Source organism: Balaenoptera physalus, assembly GCF_965194825.1.
Source record: "Balaenoptera physalus genome assembly, chromosome: 6".
NCBI lineage: Eukaryota > Metazoa > Chordata > Mammalia > Artiodactyla > Balaenopteridae > Balaenoptera > Balaenoptera physalus.
In genome coordinates, this window is record NC_138885.1 from 52,251,509 (window position 1) to 52,271,907 (window position 20,399).

The 20,399-nt window shown below is 35.9% G+C and overlaps 1 protein-coding gene across 1 annotated transcript in view; it reads right to left on the reverse strand.

The window, feature by feature from the left end:
• Positions 1-20,399, reverse strand: part of ACVR1C (activin A receptor type 1C) — a 121,801-nt gene that overhangs the window by 52,244 nt on the left and 49,158 nt on the right. The window contains exon 2 of the mRNA XM_082465093.1: positions 17,870-18,100. Within this exon, the coding sequence (XP_082321219.1) occupies positions 17,870-18,100 (231 nt within the window). The remainder of the gene's footprint in view (positions 1-17,869; positions 18,101-20,399) is intronic.

Sequence of the window (20,399 nt, forward strand, 5' to 3'; positions counted from 1 at the left end):
GGTAATCATTATCCTGATTTCGCAAATAATCCTTTCTCTGTCCTTGTACTGTGCTTCCCAGAATCCCTTTTCCTGTATTGTTACAGGTTAAAGTTGGGATATTTACATATATGCTCACAAATGAGAATGGCTTGTAATTTCTTTTTTACGTACTGTCTTTGTTGGGTTTTGATATCAAGGTTATGCATAAAATAGGTTAAGGAGTGTTTCCTCTTTGTCCATGTTTTGGAAGAGTTTGTGTAACAGTTACACAGTTATCTGTTCCTGGAAATTTAGCAGAATTTTGTGGTAGAACGTCTTGGGCTTTGAAATTTTCCTTACAGATATGTCATAAGACTATTATAATTTACATTATAATTTTCTAAAAATTAGGTTGCTCATAAATCATGTTGTTTCAACCTTATGTAGTCTCGCTGGTTTTTTAAAAAAATCTACTTATTCTATCAATTACCAAGACAGTGGTGAATCTCCTTCTGAGATCATAGACTTCTTTATTTCTCCTTATAGATCTGTAAATATTTTCTTTATTTTTGAGGCCATATTCCTTTTTTTTTTTGGCTGCATTGGGTCTTCGTTGCTGCACACGGGCTTTCTCGAGTTGTGGCAAGCGGGGACTACTCTTCCTCGCGGTGCGCAGGCTTCTCATTGTGGTGGTTTCTCTTGTTGCAGAGCATGGGCTCTAGGCACATGGGCTTCAGTAGTTGCAGCACGGAGGCTCAGTAGTTGTGGCACGCGGGCCCTAGATCATGTGGGCTTCAGTAGTTGCAGCGCATGGGCTCAGCAGTTGTGGCTCACAGGCTCTAGAGTGCAGGTTCAGTAGCTGTGGCGCACGGGCTTTGTTGCTCCGCGGCATGTGGGGTCTTCCTGGACCAGGGACCAAACCTGTGTCCCCTGCATTGGCAGGTGTATTTTTAACCACTGTGCCACCAGGAAAGTCTGAGACCATATTCTTAAGTACACAGAAATTTAAATTTATTAAGAGTCCCTGGTGGGGACTTTCCCTGGTGGTCCAGTGGTAAAGAATCTGCCTTGCAATGCAGGGGACACAGGTTTGATCCCTGGTGAGGGAACTAAGATCCCACATGCTGCGGGGCAACTAAGCCCGCGTGCCACAACTACTGAGCTCACACACCTCAACTAGAGAGCCTGTGTGCCGCAAACTACAGAGCCCACACACTCTGGAACCCTTGTGCCACGGAGCCCATGCGCCACAACTAGAGAAGAGAAAACCCGCACGCCACAACTAGAGAGAAGACTGTGTGCCACAGTGAGGAGCCCACGCACCACAACGAAGGATCCTGTATGCCTTAACGAAGATCCCGCGTACCGCAACTAAGACCCGATGCAGCCAAAAATAAATTAAAAAAAAAAAAAAGCATCCCTGGTAAATTGAAACTTTAATTATTAAAAAGTGAACTTTTTAACTCTAGTAATTTTTTTTTCATTGAACTTAATTTTGCCTGCTAGTAATATGTCAACATTTTTATTAGTGTAATATATGCATGGTATATGTATAAGCACATATCAAACCTTCTTATACTTTCCTCTGTTTGTCACCCTCTCTTTCATATTTTCCATCATGTATTTTCTTTATTACTGAATACAAAATAGTTTCTTCAGACCCGTATTTCAGATCCCTAATTCTCTCTTCAGTTGTTGTTATATGAATTGTTATTAAACCTATACACTAAGTTTCTAATTTTTGTTATTGTATCTTTAATTTTAAAAAGCTTTCTTCAATATTGTTCAAATCTGCTAGGTCATTTTTGTATAATTTCCTATTCTCTAACAAATGTTTTCAAATTTGCCTTTTGTTTCTTTAAACATAGAATAGCTACTCTATAATTATTGTCTGATAATTCCAATATATGAAACTTTGTGTTCTCTTCTACTGGCTCATGCTCATGCTGTTTTGAACCCCTGTAAGCTTGGAGTGCTTGATCTTCATTATGTACTTCTCATGTCCTTGAAAAAGTGTTTGTTGTGTCTCTTTGAGACCTAATATTAAAGTGCCTTCCTCCAGAGAGTTTGAACTTTCTTCTGGCAGGCAACTGGGGACACTATTAGTCTGGGTATACTTTAAAAAAGTTTTTCTTCTGGAGAGTACCACTCAGACAATGGAAACTCAGGTTTAAAATCCATGTGATGGCTATGCTATGTCCACAGCTTCTCAAGAATAAGGTTTTTTCATTTGTTTTAAAGTTGTTGCTTTTCATTATTTCTTTTTTTCCCCTGCTCTGCTTAGTAATAAACCCAAGCCTCCTCCCTGGGGTTGGAAGGAGATGTATTTACGTCTGGTTTAAACTTGCAATAAGGAAAGAGACCTTTGATAATTCTACTAAACATGGCGGTTTCTATTAGACGATCCAATTTGAGCAAATCATGTTTTTTTACTTTTGTCTTCCCTGAATCTTGAGATTGCTAATAGCAAAACCCAACATTTCCCTTGTTAGAAAAAGCAGATACACATGAGGAAAAAAATGTACCAGATAAGAGTATCAGAAAGTTAGATAATAATGTCTTAAACAATAATGGTGTTCACCAATTCACAAAAAAAGAAAACTGGAAGTAGGCTGTTGACACTGCTGAGTCTCTTTGTTAACAAATCATAGAAAGAACCTACTTCCAGATTTCTTGTCATGCTGAGGCTGTGAACTCCCTCACTTGTTAAGATATTATCTAAGTTTCTGATACTTTTAGTTGAAAACATCCTCCTTTACCTTTTACCAATCCAGTGGGTGGAAAAAAATAGTATGTTGTTTTAATTTGCATCTCCCCAGCTATTAGTTTTGTTGAACATCTTTTCAATACTTGACCACTTTGAAGATTCTCTTCTGTAAAATTTCCATGTGTGTTTTTTGCCCATTTTTTCATTTAGCACCCCCTCTCCTTCTCTCTCTTTCCACTCTCTCCCTTGCCATGTACAAAGGCATGTGCACATGCACACACACACATACACAGAGGCTCTTTATCTTTTAAATAGTTATTTTTTTTCCAGTCATATATGCTACAAATATTTCTATCCCATATTTCATTTATCATGGCTTTATCTATGTTATCTTTTATTATTCATTTTTATTTTAGTTTGCATGTAGTCAATTATATCTGTCTTTTCCTTTTATAGCAATTGGATTTCCTGTCTTACTTAAAAACAGCTTCCATACTGTAAAGTCATAAAAATCCTTTTTTTTCCTAAATTTTCCTCTGACATTTAAATTGTTTTATGTTTCACAATTAGATATTTAATCAAGCTGTAATTTATTTTTGTATATGGTATGACACTGTGGTACAGCCCTGTTTTCTTCCAGATGGATAGATAATTATGCCAGCATCATTTCAAAAATAAACCATCCTGGAGTTTCCACTTCTGCCAAGTTACACTTTAGATGTCCACAGAGCCCTTCTTAGTACAGCACACACAAAAATGCTGAATAAAATATAAATGAAAAACTCTTTTTTCTATTATATGATTAACCTGGTAGGAAAATAAATGAATTGCTCAGCAGCCAAAAATAAAATGCAAATCCAAGGAGGTATCTGAGCACAGGGACTGCCATTTACCCTGGAGGCATCTGCCAGTTCTTGGTAGTTAAGTGCTTAGCTTATCAGATTGTATCACAAGATCAGGAAATAAAACATGGTTCCTGAAACTGTGAAAGGTCAGATCAGAGATCCTGGTATAAATCAGTCAAATATGAATAGCATTACATTGAAAATAAAACAAAATAGAAACCTTCTGCAGAGAGAGACAGGGTGTATATTCATCTATATGTCTGTCTCAACCTTGACTTTGGGTAGAGAAAAAAAAAAAAACTGTCTCTGAGAGGTCCTCACCATAAGTGTGCATCCATATAGGCAGGCTTAGAGCCAGAATTCATGCTATATGTTGGCCAAAGAAACCTAATCAAAACACTGAATAGGTTGGAGTTGGTAGCACTTCCAGATATCTGGCAGTAGCTAATATAAATCTCCTCTGGAGGAATATATTTTAAATACAGGCATCAAAAGTTTCCTCCAGATATGATTCTCAAAACATGAACTCACAATCAAAAATTACAAAACATGCAAGGAAAGTAGCCACCCAGAATATGAGTCAGCAGATTCAAGCTCATAGAAGCTGTAGATAGTATTAATTAATTATCAGAGACTCAAATATTAGAAAATATAGGGAAAACAGTTTAAGAAGCTTGAAGAATAGATACAGAAGGCCCAACTTACACAAAATCAGTAAAGAAACTGTGAGAACTTACTAGAGGGCTCACAGAAAGAACCCATTATAGGGACACACACCCTAAACATCTTTTGGAACATTTTCCAAAAGAATGGAACTTTTTCACTTATTATTTGTTTGTTTACCCTGAAAACAATCCCCCTCCCCATCCTCCACCCTGAAAGTATGCACTAATTTGGGTAAATAAGTCTTTTTTTAATTGAAATGGAAATGCTCTTGAAGAGCTAAGAATACATCATTTATTTTTGAGGTGAATTTTTCCCACCAAAGTGGCTTCTATCCTAATTTCAGAGGAAGCTGTGAGTGGTCAATCTGCATGAGTTACTGTGCAGGAAATTTACTGAAGCCTGAGAGTACTAGATCTAAAGTCACTGGAGTCAGGGCAAGATAAGTAGAATCCAGAAGGTGGGCAGATATTTTTGGAGTTTAAAAGAGCTATTTTTATCTGGTCTAAAAATAAACAGTTAATAAGAAATTAGGTTACACTACAAACAATATATATGTTTCTCTTGCTTAACTGATTTGCATAGCCTATATTTAATTGTAATATTTAAATATTCAGTATGTTCGTATAATGAAAATAACAACATATTTACTATTAGTAGAGACATGAGCTCCAAGCACTAGTCAAACACATGCCTGTTTTTGGAAATGGTTGTTGCCTTTCAAGTTTACTTAGAAAAAAGCCCTCTAAATATTTGTGATAATAGTTGAACTTGGAAGGTCACTCCAGTGACATCAAAGATATCTACTACAATAAGCTTCAGGGAAACGAGCAATTTTTCTGATGTTATATTTCTACTAAACTATAAAATTACTTCTATCAAAAAAATTAACTCCTGAAAATTAAACCCACATGCAATGTCAAACAAGGAAGTACTTTTTTTTAAGGGCAAGTGATCAAATTTAATGTGATCTTAATCAAATCTTGCTTACAATGATCTGAATTAATTCAACTTTAATCCAATTTAGTATTATAAATGAATGGGTAAGAAGGTTTTAAAAGGCCATTTAAAAGAAAAACATTGTAAATTAAACTAGTAACCAGATTCTTAATAGTTTGTTGAACTAGTTAATTAAAATAATAAATGTCCTTGTTGCATTTAAAATTACCACATTTTAAATATCAACTAAATCAGTCTCTCTTAAACTGTATATATGTAAACAATATATGGGGTCTGATCAGCATTTTTACTTAATGAAAGAGCACAGAGTACCTTGTACACTTTATGGGTAAGAATATTTTGTGAAATTCTTGTTTCAGATGTGTGTGCATGTGGGTTGGGGGAAATTATATAAAATGTGTTTCTTTCTGTGTGTCACAATGGAAAGCTGTACGAAAGCCACTAGTCTAAGGTTTTAAGAATTAGAATCAAACACTTAAGAGGATTTTTAGGAGGGCAAGAGTTTGTGCCTACAGAGCTCCAGTTGCTGAGTTACTAGGACACCATCAGGGAGAGGAAGGGGGGAGAAAAAAGTCACGAGATGTATTCAAGGTAGGAAGTTTGTCACAAAGAAACAAAGCAAGAGCCCAATTATCACAAACAGGACCTAAGGATAGAAAAGAGCCAGCTGAAACATGACAAGAGTGGGTTACTGTACCTACATGAAGTCAGTTATCCAGAAATGACACCACAGTCTGGGGTGATGAATGAAAGAGCCAAGAGGCAAGGATCCACTTAGCTTTCAGCTGGAACTGAAAAGGGAAGTCCCAGAGTTTCTCCAACCTGTTCTGGTCACCTCTCAACCTTTTCTTCTACCATTTTACCCATGAATGTGATGCAGAGTATTAAGTACTGTGGAAATATCACACTGTCTACTTTTCAGAGTGCTTTTATATATTTCATATACATGTGATCACATTTGAAATTGATAAATTCCTGCTAGGCAGAGCAGGGGATATCAATCACACTCACCTGATGACACAAAAACAGCAGAGTTCTTGGCACTGGCTGTATCACTGCTCAGCCTAGAGGTTCCCAACTCCTCTCCAACAGCTGCTGTTCCAAACACAGCTAATAACCATTCAGTGCTGCCTCACAGAGAGAACAACCTAACACAAGATGACTGCACATGCAATCTTACTCAATTCAATGTCAATTTACCATACCCATGTCACTAAAAGAAACAAATTTTTAGTTTATGTAAAGAAATTTGATATCAATTAAATGTCACATAGCATTTTTTGTAGACATATTAATTAACTGGCTAGATAATACATACCTTCCCTGTTACAAGTAATCTTTGAAAGCCAATTAAGATAATCCATCATATCAGTAGACTAAAGAAGAAAAGTCGTGTTATAATCTCAATAAATCCATGAAAACACTTGAAAATTGTTAATATTCATTCATGATTTTAAAAAAGACTTTCCCGGGCTTCCCTGGTGGTGCAGTGGTTGAGAGTCTGCCTGCCAATGCAGGGGACATGGGTTCGAGCCCTGCTCTGGGAAGATCCCACATGCCGCGGAGCTACTAGGCCCGTGAGCCACAACTACTGAGCTCGCGCGTCTGAAGCCTGTGCTCTGCAACAAGAGAGGCCGCGATAGTGAGAGGCCTGTGCACCGCGATGAAGAGTGGCCCCCCGCTTGCCGCAACTGGGGGAAGCCCTCGCACAGAAACGAAGACCCAACACAGCCAAAAATAAAAATAAAATTAATTAATTAAAAAAGACTTTCCCCAAACTAGCAATAAAAGCAAATTTCCTCAGCTGATAACAGGGATCTACAAAAAAACCTTCATACTTAACGGTAAAAGAGTGAGTGCACTCCTCCTAGAACCAGGAAAAAGGCAAGGATCTTTAACCACGCCTACTCATCATCATATTAGTGATCTTAGCCAGTGCAAAAAAAACAAGAAAAAGAAATAAAATGCATAGAGATCAGAATGGAAGATGTAAAACTGTCTGTACTCACAGATAAGATTATTCTGTATGTAGAAAATGCCAAAGAATTTTTTAAAAAGCTATTAGAACTAATATGTTATTTTCACAAGCTTACAGGATATAAGGTCAATATACAAAATTAATTTTATTTTCATATACTGGCAGTTAACATTTAGAAATTGATATATTAAAACTACCATTTATAGTAGCATCTAAAAACATGCAATACTTAGGGATAAATTCAAGGAAATATGTATAAGACCTGTTTTCTGATAGCTACAATACACTAAGAGTAACTGAAGAAAAACTAAATAAATGGAAAAACATACTATGTTCATGGATCAAAAGAGTTAATATTATTAACATGACTATTTTCTCCAAATAATCCATATTCAACTCAATCTAATAAAAATTTCATCATCATATATTTGTGAAAATTGTCAAACTGATTCCAAAATTTAAATGGAAATTCAAAGGACTTAGAATAGCCAAATCAATTTTGAAAAAGAACAAAGTTGGAGGGGTCATACGACCTGATTTTAATACTTACTATAAGGCTACAATAATCAGGAAAGTTTGATAGTGACATAAGTATAGACATATAGAGCCAGAAATATACCCACATATACATGGTCACTTTATTTTCATTCAAAAGGTCAAAGTAATTGAAAGGATAGATTTTTCCACAAATGATGCTGGGAACAACTTCATATACATGTGGAAAAAATAAAACTCCACCTAACCTCAAATAATAACAAAAAATTAAATTTAAATTGAACATAGACCTAAATGTAAAAGCTGAACTGTTGAAATTTCTACAAGAAAACATAAAAGAAAATATTTATGACCTTTGGATAGATAAAGACTTCTCAGGACATGAAATATGTGAACCATTAATAATTTTTAAAAAGATAAAATATACTTCATCAAATTTTGATCTTCTACTCTGCAAAAGACACCTTCAAGGAAACAAAATGTCAATCCACAGAATGAAAGAAAATAGTCATAATATACATATCTGATAAAGGACTTGTATTCAGAATATATAAAGAACTCTTAAATTCAACCATAAGAAGATAACCCGGGCATAACTTGAAGATGGCGGAGTAGAAGGACGTGCTCTCACTCCCTCTTGCGAGAGCACCAGAATCAAAACTGGCTGCTGGACAATCATTGACAGGAAGAACCTGGACTTCACCAAGGAGGATACCCCACGTCCAAGGACAGAGGAGAAGCCACAGTGAGACGGTAGGAGGGGCGCAATCAGAGTAAAATCAAATCCCATAACTGCTGGGTGGGTGACTCACAGACTGGCGAACACTTATACCACAGAAGTCCACCCACTGGAGTGAAGGTTCTGAGCCCCACGTCAGGCTTCCCAACCTGGGGGTCTGGCTACGGGAGAAGGAATTCCTAGAGAATCAGACTTTGAAGCCTAGTGGGAATTGATTGCAGGACTTTGACAGGACTGGGGAAAACAGAGACCCCACTCTTGGAGGGCACACACAAAGTAATGTGTGCATCGGGACCCAGGGGAAGGAGCAGTGACCCTGGGGGAGACTGAACCAGACCTACCTGCTGGTGTTGGGGGGTCTCCTGCAGAGGCGAGTGGTGACTCTCTTTCACCGTGGGGATAAGGACACTGGCAGCTGAGGTTCTGGGAAGCTCTCCTTGCCGTGAGCCCTCCCAGAGTCTGCCATTAACCCCACCAAAGAGCACGGGTAGGCTCCAGTGTTGGGTTGCCTCAGGCAAAACAACCAACAGGGAGGGAACCCAGCCCCACCCATCAACAGTCAAGTGGATTAAGGTTTTACTGAGCTCTGACCACCACAGCAACAGGGAGGGAACCCAGCCCCACCCATCAACAGTCAAGTGGAGTAAGGTTTTACTGAGCTCAGACCGCCACAGCAACAGTCAGCTCTACCCACCACCAGAGCCTACCATCAAGCCTCTTAGATAGCCTCAACCACCAGAGGGCAGAGAGCAGAAGCAAGAAAAACTACAATCCTGCAGCCTGTGGACCAAAAACCACAGTTACAGAAAGATAGACAAGATGAAAAGGCAGAGGGCTATATACCAGATGAAGGAACAAGAAAAAACCCCAGAAAAACAACTAAATGAAGCGGAGATAGGCAACCTTCCAGAGAAAGAATTCAAAATAATGATAGTGAAGATGATCCAGGACCTCGGAATAAGAATGGAGGCAAAGATTGAGAAGATGCAAGAAATGATTAACAAAGACCTAGAAGAATTAAAGAACAAACAAACAGAGATGACCAATACAATAACTGAAATGAAAACTACACTAGAAGGAATCAATAGCAGAATAACTGAGGCAGAAGAACGGATAAGTGACCTGGAAGACAGAATGGTGGAATTCACTTCTGCGGAACAGACTAAAGAAAAAAGAATGAAAAGAAATGAAGACAGCCTAAGAGACCTCTGGGACAACATTAAACGCAACAACATTCGCATTATAGGGGTCCCAGAAGGAGAAGAGAGAGAGAAAGGACCAGAGAAAATATTTGAAGAGATTATAGTCGAAAACTTCCCTAACATGGGAAAGGAGATAGCCACCCAAGTCCAGGAAGCGCAGAGAGTCCCATACAGAATAAACCCAAGGAGAAACACGCCGAGACACATAGTAATCAAAGTGGCAAAAATTAAAGACAAAGAAAAATTATTGAAAGCAGCAAGGGAAAAACGACAAATAACATACAAGGGAACTCCCATAAGGTTAACAGCTGATTTCTCAGCAGAAACTCTGCAAGCCAGAAGGGAGTGGCATGATATACTTAAAGTGATGAAAGGGAAAAACCTACAACCAAGATTACTCTACCCGGCAAGGATCTCATTTAGATTTGATGGAGAAATCAAAAGCTTTACAGACAAGCAAAAGCTAAGAGAATTCAGCACCACCAAACCAGCTCTACAACAAATGCTAAAGGAACTTCTCTAAGTGGGAAACACAAGAGAAGAAAAGGACCTACAAAAACAAACCCAAAACAATTAAGAAAATGGTCATAGGAACATACATATCGATAATTACCTTAAACGTGAATGGATTAAACGCCCCAACCAAAAGACATAGACTGGCTGAATGGATACAAAAACAGGACCCATATATATGCTGTCTACAAGAGACCCACTTTAGACCTAGGGACACATACAGACTGAAAGTTAGGGGATGGAAAAAGATATTCCATGCAAATGGAAATCAAAAGAAAGCTGGAGTAGCTATACTCATATCAGATAAAATAGACTTTAAAATAAAGAATGTTACAAGAGACAAGGAAGGACACTACATAATGATCCAGGGATCAATCCAAGAAGAAGATATAACAATTATAAATATATATGCACCCAACATAGGAGCACCTCAATACATAAGGCAACTGCTAACAGCTATAAAAGAGGAAATCGACAGTAACACAATAATAGTGGGGGACTTTAACACTTCACTTACACCAATGGACAGATCATCCAAAATGAAAATAAATAAGGAAACAGAAGCTTTAAATGACACAATAGACCAGATAGATTTAATTGATATATATAGGACATTCCATCCAAAAACAGCAGATTACACGTTCTTCTCAAGTGCGCATGGAACATTCTCCAGGATAGATCACATCTTGGGTCACAAATCAAGCCTCAGTAAATTTAAGAAAATTGAAATCATACCAAGCATCTTTTCTGACCACAATGCTATGAGATTAGAAATGAATTACAGGGAAAAAAACGTAAAAAAGACAAACACATGGAGGCTAAACAATACATTACTAAATAACCAAAAGATCACTGAAGAAATCAAAGAGGAAATAAAAAAATACCTAGAGACAAATGACAATGAAAACACGACGACCCAAAACCTATGGGATGCAGCAAAAGCGGTTCTAAGAGGGAAGTTTATAGCTATACAAGCCTACCTAAAGAAACAAGAAAAATCTCAAGTAAACAATCTAACCTTACACCTAAAGAAACTAGAGAAAGAAGAGCAAACAAAACCCAAAGTTAGCAGAAGGAAAGAAATCATAAAGATCAGAGCAGAAATAAATGAGATAGAAACAAAGAAAACAATAGCAAAGATCAATAAAACTAAAAGTTGGTTCTTTGAGAAGATAAACAAAATTGATAAGCCATTAGCCAGACTCATCAAGAAAAAGAGGGAGAGGACTCAAATCAATAAAATCAGAAATGAAAAAGGAGAAGTTACAACAGACACTGCAGAAATACAAAACATCCTAAGAGACTACTATAAGCAACTTTATGCCAATAAAATGGACAACCTGGAAGAAATGGACAAATTCTTAGAAAGGTATAACCTTCCAAGACTGAATCAGGAAGAAACAGAAAATATGAACAGACCAATCACAAGTAATGAAATTGAAACTGTGATTAAAAATCTTCCAACAAACAAAAGTCCAGGACCAGATGGCTTCACAGGTGAATTCTATCAAACATTTAGAGAAGAGCTAACACCCATCCTTCTCAAACTCTTCCAAAAAATTGCAGAGGAAGGAACACTCCCAAACTCATTCTATGAGGCCACCATCACCCTGATACCAAAACCAGACAAAGACACTACAAAAAAAGAAAATTACAGACCAATATCACTGATGAATATAGATGCAAAAATCCTCAACAAAATACTAGCAAACAGAATCCAACAACACATTAAAAGGATCATACACCATGATCAAGTGGGATTTATCCCAGGGATGCAAGGATTCTTCAATATACGCAAATCAATCAATGTGATACACCATATTAACAAACTGAAGAATAAAAACCATATGATCATCTCAATAGATGCAGAAAAAGCTTTTGACAAAATTCAACACCCATTTACGATAAAAACTCTCCAGAAAGTGGGCATAGAGGGAACCTACCTCAACATAATAAAGGCCATATATGACAAACCCACAGCAAACATCATTCTCAATGGTGAAAAACTGAAAGCATTTCCTCTAAGATCAGGAACGAGACAAGGTTGCCCACTCTCACCACTATTATTCAACATAGTTCTGGAAGTCCTAGCCACGGCAATCAGAGAAGAAAAAGGAATAAAAGGAATACAAATTGGAAAAGAGGAAGTAAAACTGTCACTGTTTGCGGATGACATGATACTATACATAGAGAATCCTAAAACTGCCACCAGAAAACTGCTAGAGCTAATTAATGAATATGGTAAAGTTGCAGGATACAAAATTAATGCACAGAAATCTCTTGCATTCCTATACACTAATGATGAAAATTCTGAAAGAGAAATTATGGAAACACTCCCATTTACCATTGCAACAAAAAGAATAAAATACCTAGGAATAAACCTACCTAGGGAGACAAAAGACCTGTATGCAGAAAACTATAAGACACTGATGAAAGAAATTAAAGATGATACCAACAGATGGAGAGATATACCATGTTCTTGGATTGGAAGAATCAACATTGTGAAAATGAGTATACTACCCAAAGCAATCTACAGATTCAATGCAATCCCTATCAAATTACCAATGGCATTTTTTACGGAGCTAGAACAAATCATCTTAAAATTTGTATGGAGACACAAAAGACCCCGAATAGCCAAAGCAGTCTTGAGGCAAAAAAATGGAGCTGGAGGAATCAGACTCCCTGACTTCAGACTATACTACAAAGCTACAGTAATCAAGACAATATGGTACTGGCACAAAAACAGAAACATAGATCAATGGAACAAGATAGAAAGCCCAGAGATTAACCCACGCACCTATGGTCAACTAATCTATGACAAAGGAGGCAAAGATATACAATGGAGAAAAGACAGTCTCTTCAATAAGTGGTGCTGGGAAAACTGGACAGCTACATGTAAAAGAATGAAATTAGAATACTCCCTAACACCATACACAAAAATAAACTCAAAATGGATTAGAGACCTAAATATAAGACTGGACACTATAAAACTCTTAGAGGAAAACATAGGAAGAACACTCTTTGACATAAATCACAGCAAGATCTTTTTTGATCCACCTCCTAGAGTAATGGAAATAAAAACAAAAATAAACAAGTGGGACCTAATGAAACTTCAAAGCTTTTGCACAGCAAAGGAAACCATAAACAAGACGAAAAGACAACCCTCAGAATGGGAGAAAATATTTGCAAATGAATCAACGGACAAAGGATTAATCTCCAAAATATATAAACAGCTCATTCAGCTCAATATCAAAGAAACAAACACCGCAATCCAAAAATGGGCAGAAGACCTAAATAGACATTTCTCCAAAGAAGACATACAGACGGCCACGAAGCACATGAAAAGCTGCTCAACATCACTAATTATTAGAGAAATGCAAATCAAAACTACAATGAGGTATCACCTCACTCCTGTTAGAATGGGCATCATCAGAAAATCTACAAACAACAAATGCTGGAGAGGGTGTGGAGAAAAGGGAACCCTCTTGCACTGTTGGTGGGAATGTAAATTGATACAGCCACTATGGAGAACAATATGGAGGTTCCTTAAAAAACTAAAAATAGAATTACCATATGACCCAGCAATCCCACTACTGGGCATATACCCAGAGAAAACCGTAATTCAAAAAGACACATGCACCCGAATGTTCATTGCAGCACTATTTACAATAGGCAGGTCATGGAAGCAACCTAAATGCCCCTCAACAGACGAATGGATAAAGAAGATGTGGTACATATATACAATGGAATATTACTCAGCCATAAAAAGGAACGAAATTGAGTCATTTGTTGAGACGTGGATGGATCTAGAGACTGTCATACAGAGTGAAGTAAGTCAGAAAGAGAAAAACAAATATCATACATTAATGCATGTATGTGGAACCTAGAAAAATGGTACAGATGAGCCAGTTTGCAGGGCAGAAGTTGAGACACAGATGTAGAGAATGGACATATGGACACCAAGGGGGGAAAACTGCGGTGAGGTGGGGATGGTGGTGTGCTGAATTGGGCGATTGGGATTGACATGTATACACTGATATGTATAAAATTGATGCCTAATAAGAACCTGCAGTATAAAAAAACAAACAAAACAACTAATACTAAACTTTCATTGGGTTATTTGTATGGAAATATGTTAATATAAATGTTTCAGACATTACATGAAATTCCTAAAAATCTTATATTTGTATTTGTATGGAAATATGTTAATATAAATGTTTCAGACATTACATGAAATTTCTAAAAATCTTATATGTTCTGGTATAATGTTATAAGTAATAATCCTAGTTATTACTTTAAAATGTATATCTCAGAAATAACTAATTTTCTTGTCAACTGCATTATTATGAACTTTCATCAAATCTTTTACCGTGGTCATTTTTAAGTCTTTTGTCATTTACAGACAGTTCTGGGTGTACTCTGATGATTTTGCAAATATGTTCCTATAAAAGGGTTTCATCTTCAAGAAATTCATGGAAAAGACTCTGACAAGTACAGGTTTCTGGTAACTGACTGTACTGCTGAACTGAATGAATAAGCATTTTCAGAACTCTGATGAAAAACTGATGAACTCATAAAAGTGCTAACAAAAGATCAAGATGAAAAAAAACAATTAATTACATGGGACTGAGTGAACTGATGAGGATGAGTATAATTTTTGTGACTTTCTGTCTGAATTAAAAAAAAAAAATCCCACAAGGACTCAGAGGCAAAGAATATACAAATCAATTTTCACTGCAAAGTAAAGGAGCTGTTACAGTGGAGGATTACTGGACTGAATGTCAATATTATGACATAGTATGAGTGTGTTTCATGTTTGGTAATTGCAATCATTGTTGCTTTTGTTGTGGTCATCCATGTACAATGCTTGGTGTCAGTCTATTTATCTCTTGTAAAAATAAAATACAGTGTGTGTGTGTGAAAAAAAAAAAAAAAAGAAAAGAAAAGATGAGACACCAAAGTTTCAACTGTGTAAAACTGTAGCTACCCAAAAGTAGCAAGGTTTTTGACATCAGAAACTCAGAAAATCTGAACTCTCAAAGAAGAGATCTTTCTTCCATTCTATAAACATTTTTATGTGAAAGCAGACTTTTAAACAAAATGTTTATTATGGGAAAGCATGGTAATTTCTATAATTTTAAAATCTGTTTTTATTGATTAAATTTTAAATAAAATTCTATATCATTTACATAAAAAAAAAAAAAAGAAGATAACCCAATTTTTTTAATATGCAAAATATTTGACACTTTATAAAGAAAGAAACACAAATGTCCAATGTGCACAAGAAAAAAATAAGTTATCATCATTAGTCATTAGGGAAATGCAAATTAAAACCACAATGAAATACCACTATACAATCACTTGAATGGCCAAAATTAAAAAGACTGATTATACCAAATGCTGGCAAAAATATGGATCAAATGGAACTATCATACATTTCTGTTGGGGATATAAAATGGTATAAGCAGTGTGAAAACTATTTGGGAGATTAGATTTATAAATTAAACATATAGATATTATATGACCATTCAATTCCACTCTTAGGTATTTTCTCAAGAGAAAGGTAACATATCTCCAAAGACTTGTACTCAATTGTTCACCGCAGCTTTGTTAATAACAGTCCCAAAATGAAAACAACCTGAATACCCATTGTGGATGAAAGCGTAAAAAGAACAAAACATACAGTGGGATATTACCCAGCAGTAAAAAGGAAACAAGCTGCTGATATACCCAACTTCATGAATAAATCTCAAAAACATGCTGAGTGAAAGAAGCCAAGTGCAAAATTATATCTTCCATAGGACTCCTTTTATGTGAAACTCCAGTAAAAATTAATCTACAGCTATTAGAAAATAGATCAGTTTCCTGGCCCTGGTGAAAGTGGCGATTGAGAACATTTTGAGGTAATGGAAATGTTCTGGCAGTTACATAAATGTATGTGCCAAGACACATCAAACTGTACACTTAAGATGTGTGCATTTCATTATATCTAAATTATACCTCAATAAAATTGATTTTTTAAAAAGAAAGTCTGGTTCCCAAGTGGAGTTGAAGGTAGAACATAGGCATCTCAGTAGTTAGGCAGAGTTTAGAGTTGGGCTGGGAAGGACCCATATCCTAGCTGCGCTAAGCACCTTTAATTTGCCCAACTGTGTGTGAACCATTTTGTCCTCCAAGACCTTTTGTTGCAGTCAAAGTGCTGTCTTGTATCCATACTGACTGGCAGAACATGGTCTTATGGATAATTCTTTATTGAGAAGACACATTAAAGAGGTCATTGCCACAGCCTAACATGGAGACTTTCCTTCCCCTCCTTAATCTTTTGGATCTTGGTCATGGGAAGACCAGCATCAAATATAGGGGACCTTCATTTTAGGGTTCTCTGGTCCACCAAAACCAGGGGAGAAGATATAAGGAAAGAAAAATTCTGGTATCAGCATAGATACCAGATCACTATCAAACCAAGGAAGTCTATGGAATCTGAGACAAAATAACTGTGGTCTAAAATCTAAGACTCCTAGTAGCTTTGGGGGATGAAATATGCCAAGTATGACTTCTGAGGTTGTAACATAGGATAATGCTTCAGAGTAGTGTTTCCCAAAGAATGGGACAAGTATTAGGGGTGGTTCATGAAATGATTTTTAAGGGTTCTTGAGATTAATTGGAGTGGTAAACCAACATGATACTAAATAACATTGAATCACACAAGAATTTCTCCTCTAGTTCTCTTAGTTTTTCTGATTATGTATCAAAAGGACTCATTTCACGTTAGTATGTCTTTAACACCACTGTCTTCTCTTTTAAAGAAAAAGAAAATACAAAATACCTAACTGTAATGCAGTCAGTACATTTGTTTGTTTATTGAGTTAGTTACCTTTTATTAATGGCAAGTAAACTGGTTTTTCATTTGTAGAAGTAATGTCAAGTTTTTGCATAAAGTAAATGTTCTCCAGTAAAAAAGGGGGAGGGCAGTTAATTTATTAAAAATAATAATAGGTTAAAAATACTATAGTAGAATATGGTGATATACGAACATCTGAGATTGGATAACAGTACATGTAAATGTTCATTTGTGAGGAAGAATATGTATTTCTGTATAGATATTAACATACTAAAGAAAATCTACAAGCAGGACATTTTCATGTCATAAATTAGTTTTTAATTTGAATTACTTGCCTCTTACTAGCCCCCAAAATTTCAGACTCCAGATTATTGATAAAAGGCCAGATTAAGATTTTTGTACCTTGTAAATTAGGACAAAACTCCATGAAATTGGGGGAAAGGCAAGAATATATTTGCACAATAATGAAGGGTCAAATTCCATTCTATCTGTCTTTCTGTTAATGAGTGCTCTCACTTGAGTGTGGGCAAAGAAGATATGCAGAAGTTACCCATGAAAAAAAGATTCTGTCTCCATAAAAGTTGGCAATCTACTATTTTTGTTTTCCTCTTTTTTCTCTTTTTTTTTCTTGGTATACATTTTAATTTCTTTCCTTTAAGAGACTCCATAAAAATTTATATTTTACTTTAGGTTCATTAATCACTTCAAAAAATACAACTCATGTGTACAGATTTCTTCAAAATTGTTATGCTGTTGTCAATGTTTTGACAGTCTTGTGCAATTTTTAAAAAATCAACCTCAACTAGGCTCTAGAGAATTTTACCAAAAAAAAAAAAAGGGAGAGAGAGAACTGTAAAACAGATTTTCTTATTTAAAGAAACATAAAATAGTTTGATTTCTATCATGTGTATATAACTTTCCAAGAGTACAATGAAATTTGGCATGAACAAAGATAAACCCTTTACCTGTTGGAAGGTGCAGAGTTATGTTGTTGCAAAAATCTGTGAAGCAGCATTCCGTTTTGGTAACATTGTTGGAACTATGACAGAAGACTTGCGCATTTAATTCTGGGAGAGAGACGCAGGACTTGATCACCTGTTCCTTTCCGTTGGTTAACATAACGGAAGCCCAACATGCTCCTTCTGTTTGGCAGGTAAAGTTTGAAGAGTCACACAAAAGACAAACACACTTCAAACCTGGAAAAGGTAAGGCAACAATCTTTAGGAAGCTATAATGCAAATTTATTTCATAATACTTGAATAGAGAAATTCAATCTTTATGAAGACTGAGAGAGGGTTTAAATAGTACTAGATAGAAACACATGCTAAAGCTGTTCCTCCCTCTCGGCAATGTGTTTTATCGAAAGGGTTGCCCAATCATCATTTACTATTGCTTATATTTTTACAAGCAATTTCTTCAGTTGCTACTATATTTTGAAACAATTTTCTCATCCATGGTGTAAATCCCTCCTTTTTAAGCTCAACCAGCTCATTCCTAAATCAATAGCTCCTATGAAATGCTAGGATACAGTAACACAGCAACCTAGGGGCGCTGTCCAGCATCACTTGTAGAACATAAGTGTTGTTACAGGAGCTGAGTAACTGAACAGTCCAGTGTATTCTGTTCATTTACAATTTCTCCTTTAAACTGTTAAGTGAATGTGCTAAACACAAACCAAACCATAGATATTTACAGCTTTAAGAAATAGTGTGACTCTTCACATTTATATTCTGTGACTCTTTAACATTATTGTATCGTCACAGTTACCTTTAAGGCATTGATGAGCCATTATACTTCCCCCTCTTCACTAAAGAATACATCTCAGAATGAGAGTCATTTGAACATAGACCATGACCTTCGGGCAATTTTTTTTAATGAACACATCTATTCAGTAGAGCAAAACACATCAATCGTAGAATTTAATATATTTGCATCAATAAAACATTCAAAAATTAGACTTTGCTAAATTAATCTGTTTCCTTATCAAGTTTTCTCAACATTCCCTACTTAATAAACACACACACACATATACACACACACTCCACGTTAACTCACATGTTCAAAGTGGTAGAGTACTTCTGTTCTGACGTTAAATATCTGTCATCACGTCAACCACTGGAATAGTCCAGTGGTTGTGAGTAATTTATTCAAATTTTATTTAAATTATTTTTAAATAGAACAATGCTGAATAAGCCTTTTGTATCATCACTTTAATGAAGGTTTTGTTAAATCGTAACAGCACCCTGCAATTTCTGAATGTCCAACGTTTTTCCATGCAATCATTTTTTTCTCAAATTAAAGTCTTTAAATTGCTAATTACTCAAATTGGAGCTGATTTTATACCTGTAAAATATTTGATACATAAATGGCCATTTTTATATTCAACTTCAAATACCAATGTAAGCAATATAGATAATATTCCTATATAACTGCATGTGTAAGAAAGAACAAACCACATATTGATCAATAGAAATTATCTCTTCTTTTGATAATTGTTCTTGAACAGTAAAATACCATCCCTACAAACATTTTTATTACTACATGCTAAGGGACTTACAATCATGAAATAAAATACCATTTTTTTTATCAACATTGGATCAACCATAATAGCTTACTCTTCTATTTATTCTAGTGGTTATCAATATAAATAAATATAATCTTTTGTTGATATTAATGTGCTATGGTAGAACCTAATAATGTAGACTGATTGGGACTCAGTAGAGCTAGATATATAAAATCTAGGTGATTTGGAAATGTTTTAAGTCACTCTCCTTGCATAAAAGAGAGCTCATATAATAAAGATCCATCCACCCAGGCATCTTCTGACAGTGGAATCTCCCTCTCTCTAGCATCTTCTGATTCAAATCTGACCAAAGCCTTCAAATCCTGGTAATAATCTTGGCTATTACTTGGCTCCTCTGTGTTTCCACACCCTCATATGAAAGGTGAGATATACCTCCTCACGGTGTCATTACGGAAAATAAAATAGTTAATCTACATAAAGTCCTAAGAATAATGCCTGGTTCATAGGAATTACTATGCAAATATTAGTGACTCTGTCTTCTTTTACTGGAGGAGTTAAAGCTGGTGGTCCTATGAAACAATCAAAATACATTTGTAATCCATAAAGAAAGACTGAATGAACTAATGTGCACAGACCATTTAAAAAGCATAACAAAGAGTGTTTTTCCTATGTTTTCCTCTAAGAGTTTTACAGTGTCCAGTCTTAAATTTAGGTCTTTAATCCATTTTGAGCTTATTTTTGTGTATGGTGTTAGCTAGTGTTCTAATTTCATTCTTTTATATGTAGCTGTCCAGTTTTCCCAGCGCCACTTATTGAAGAGGCTGTCCTTTCTCCACTGTATATTCTTGCTTCCTTTGTCATAAATTAGGTGACCATATGTGTGTGGGTTTATCTCTGGGCTTAAAACTCTTGGAGGAAAACATAGGAAAAACACTCTTTGACATAAACCACAGCAAGATCTTTTTTGACCC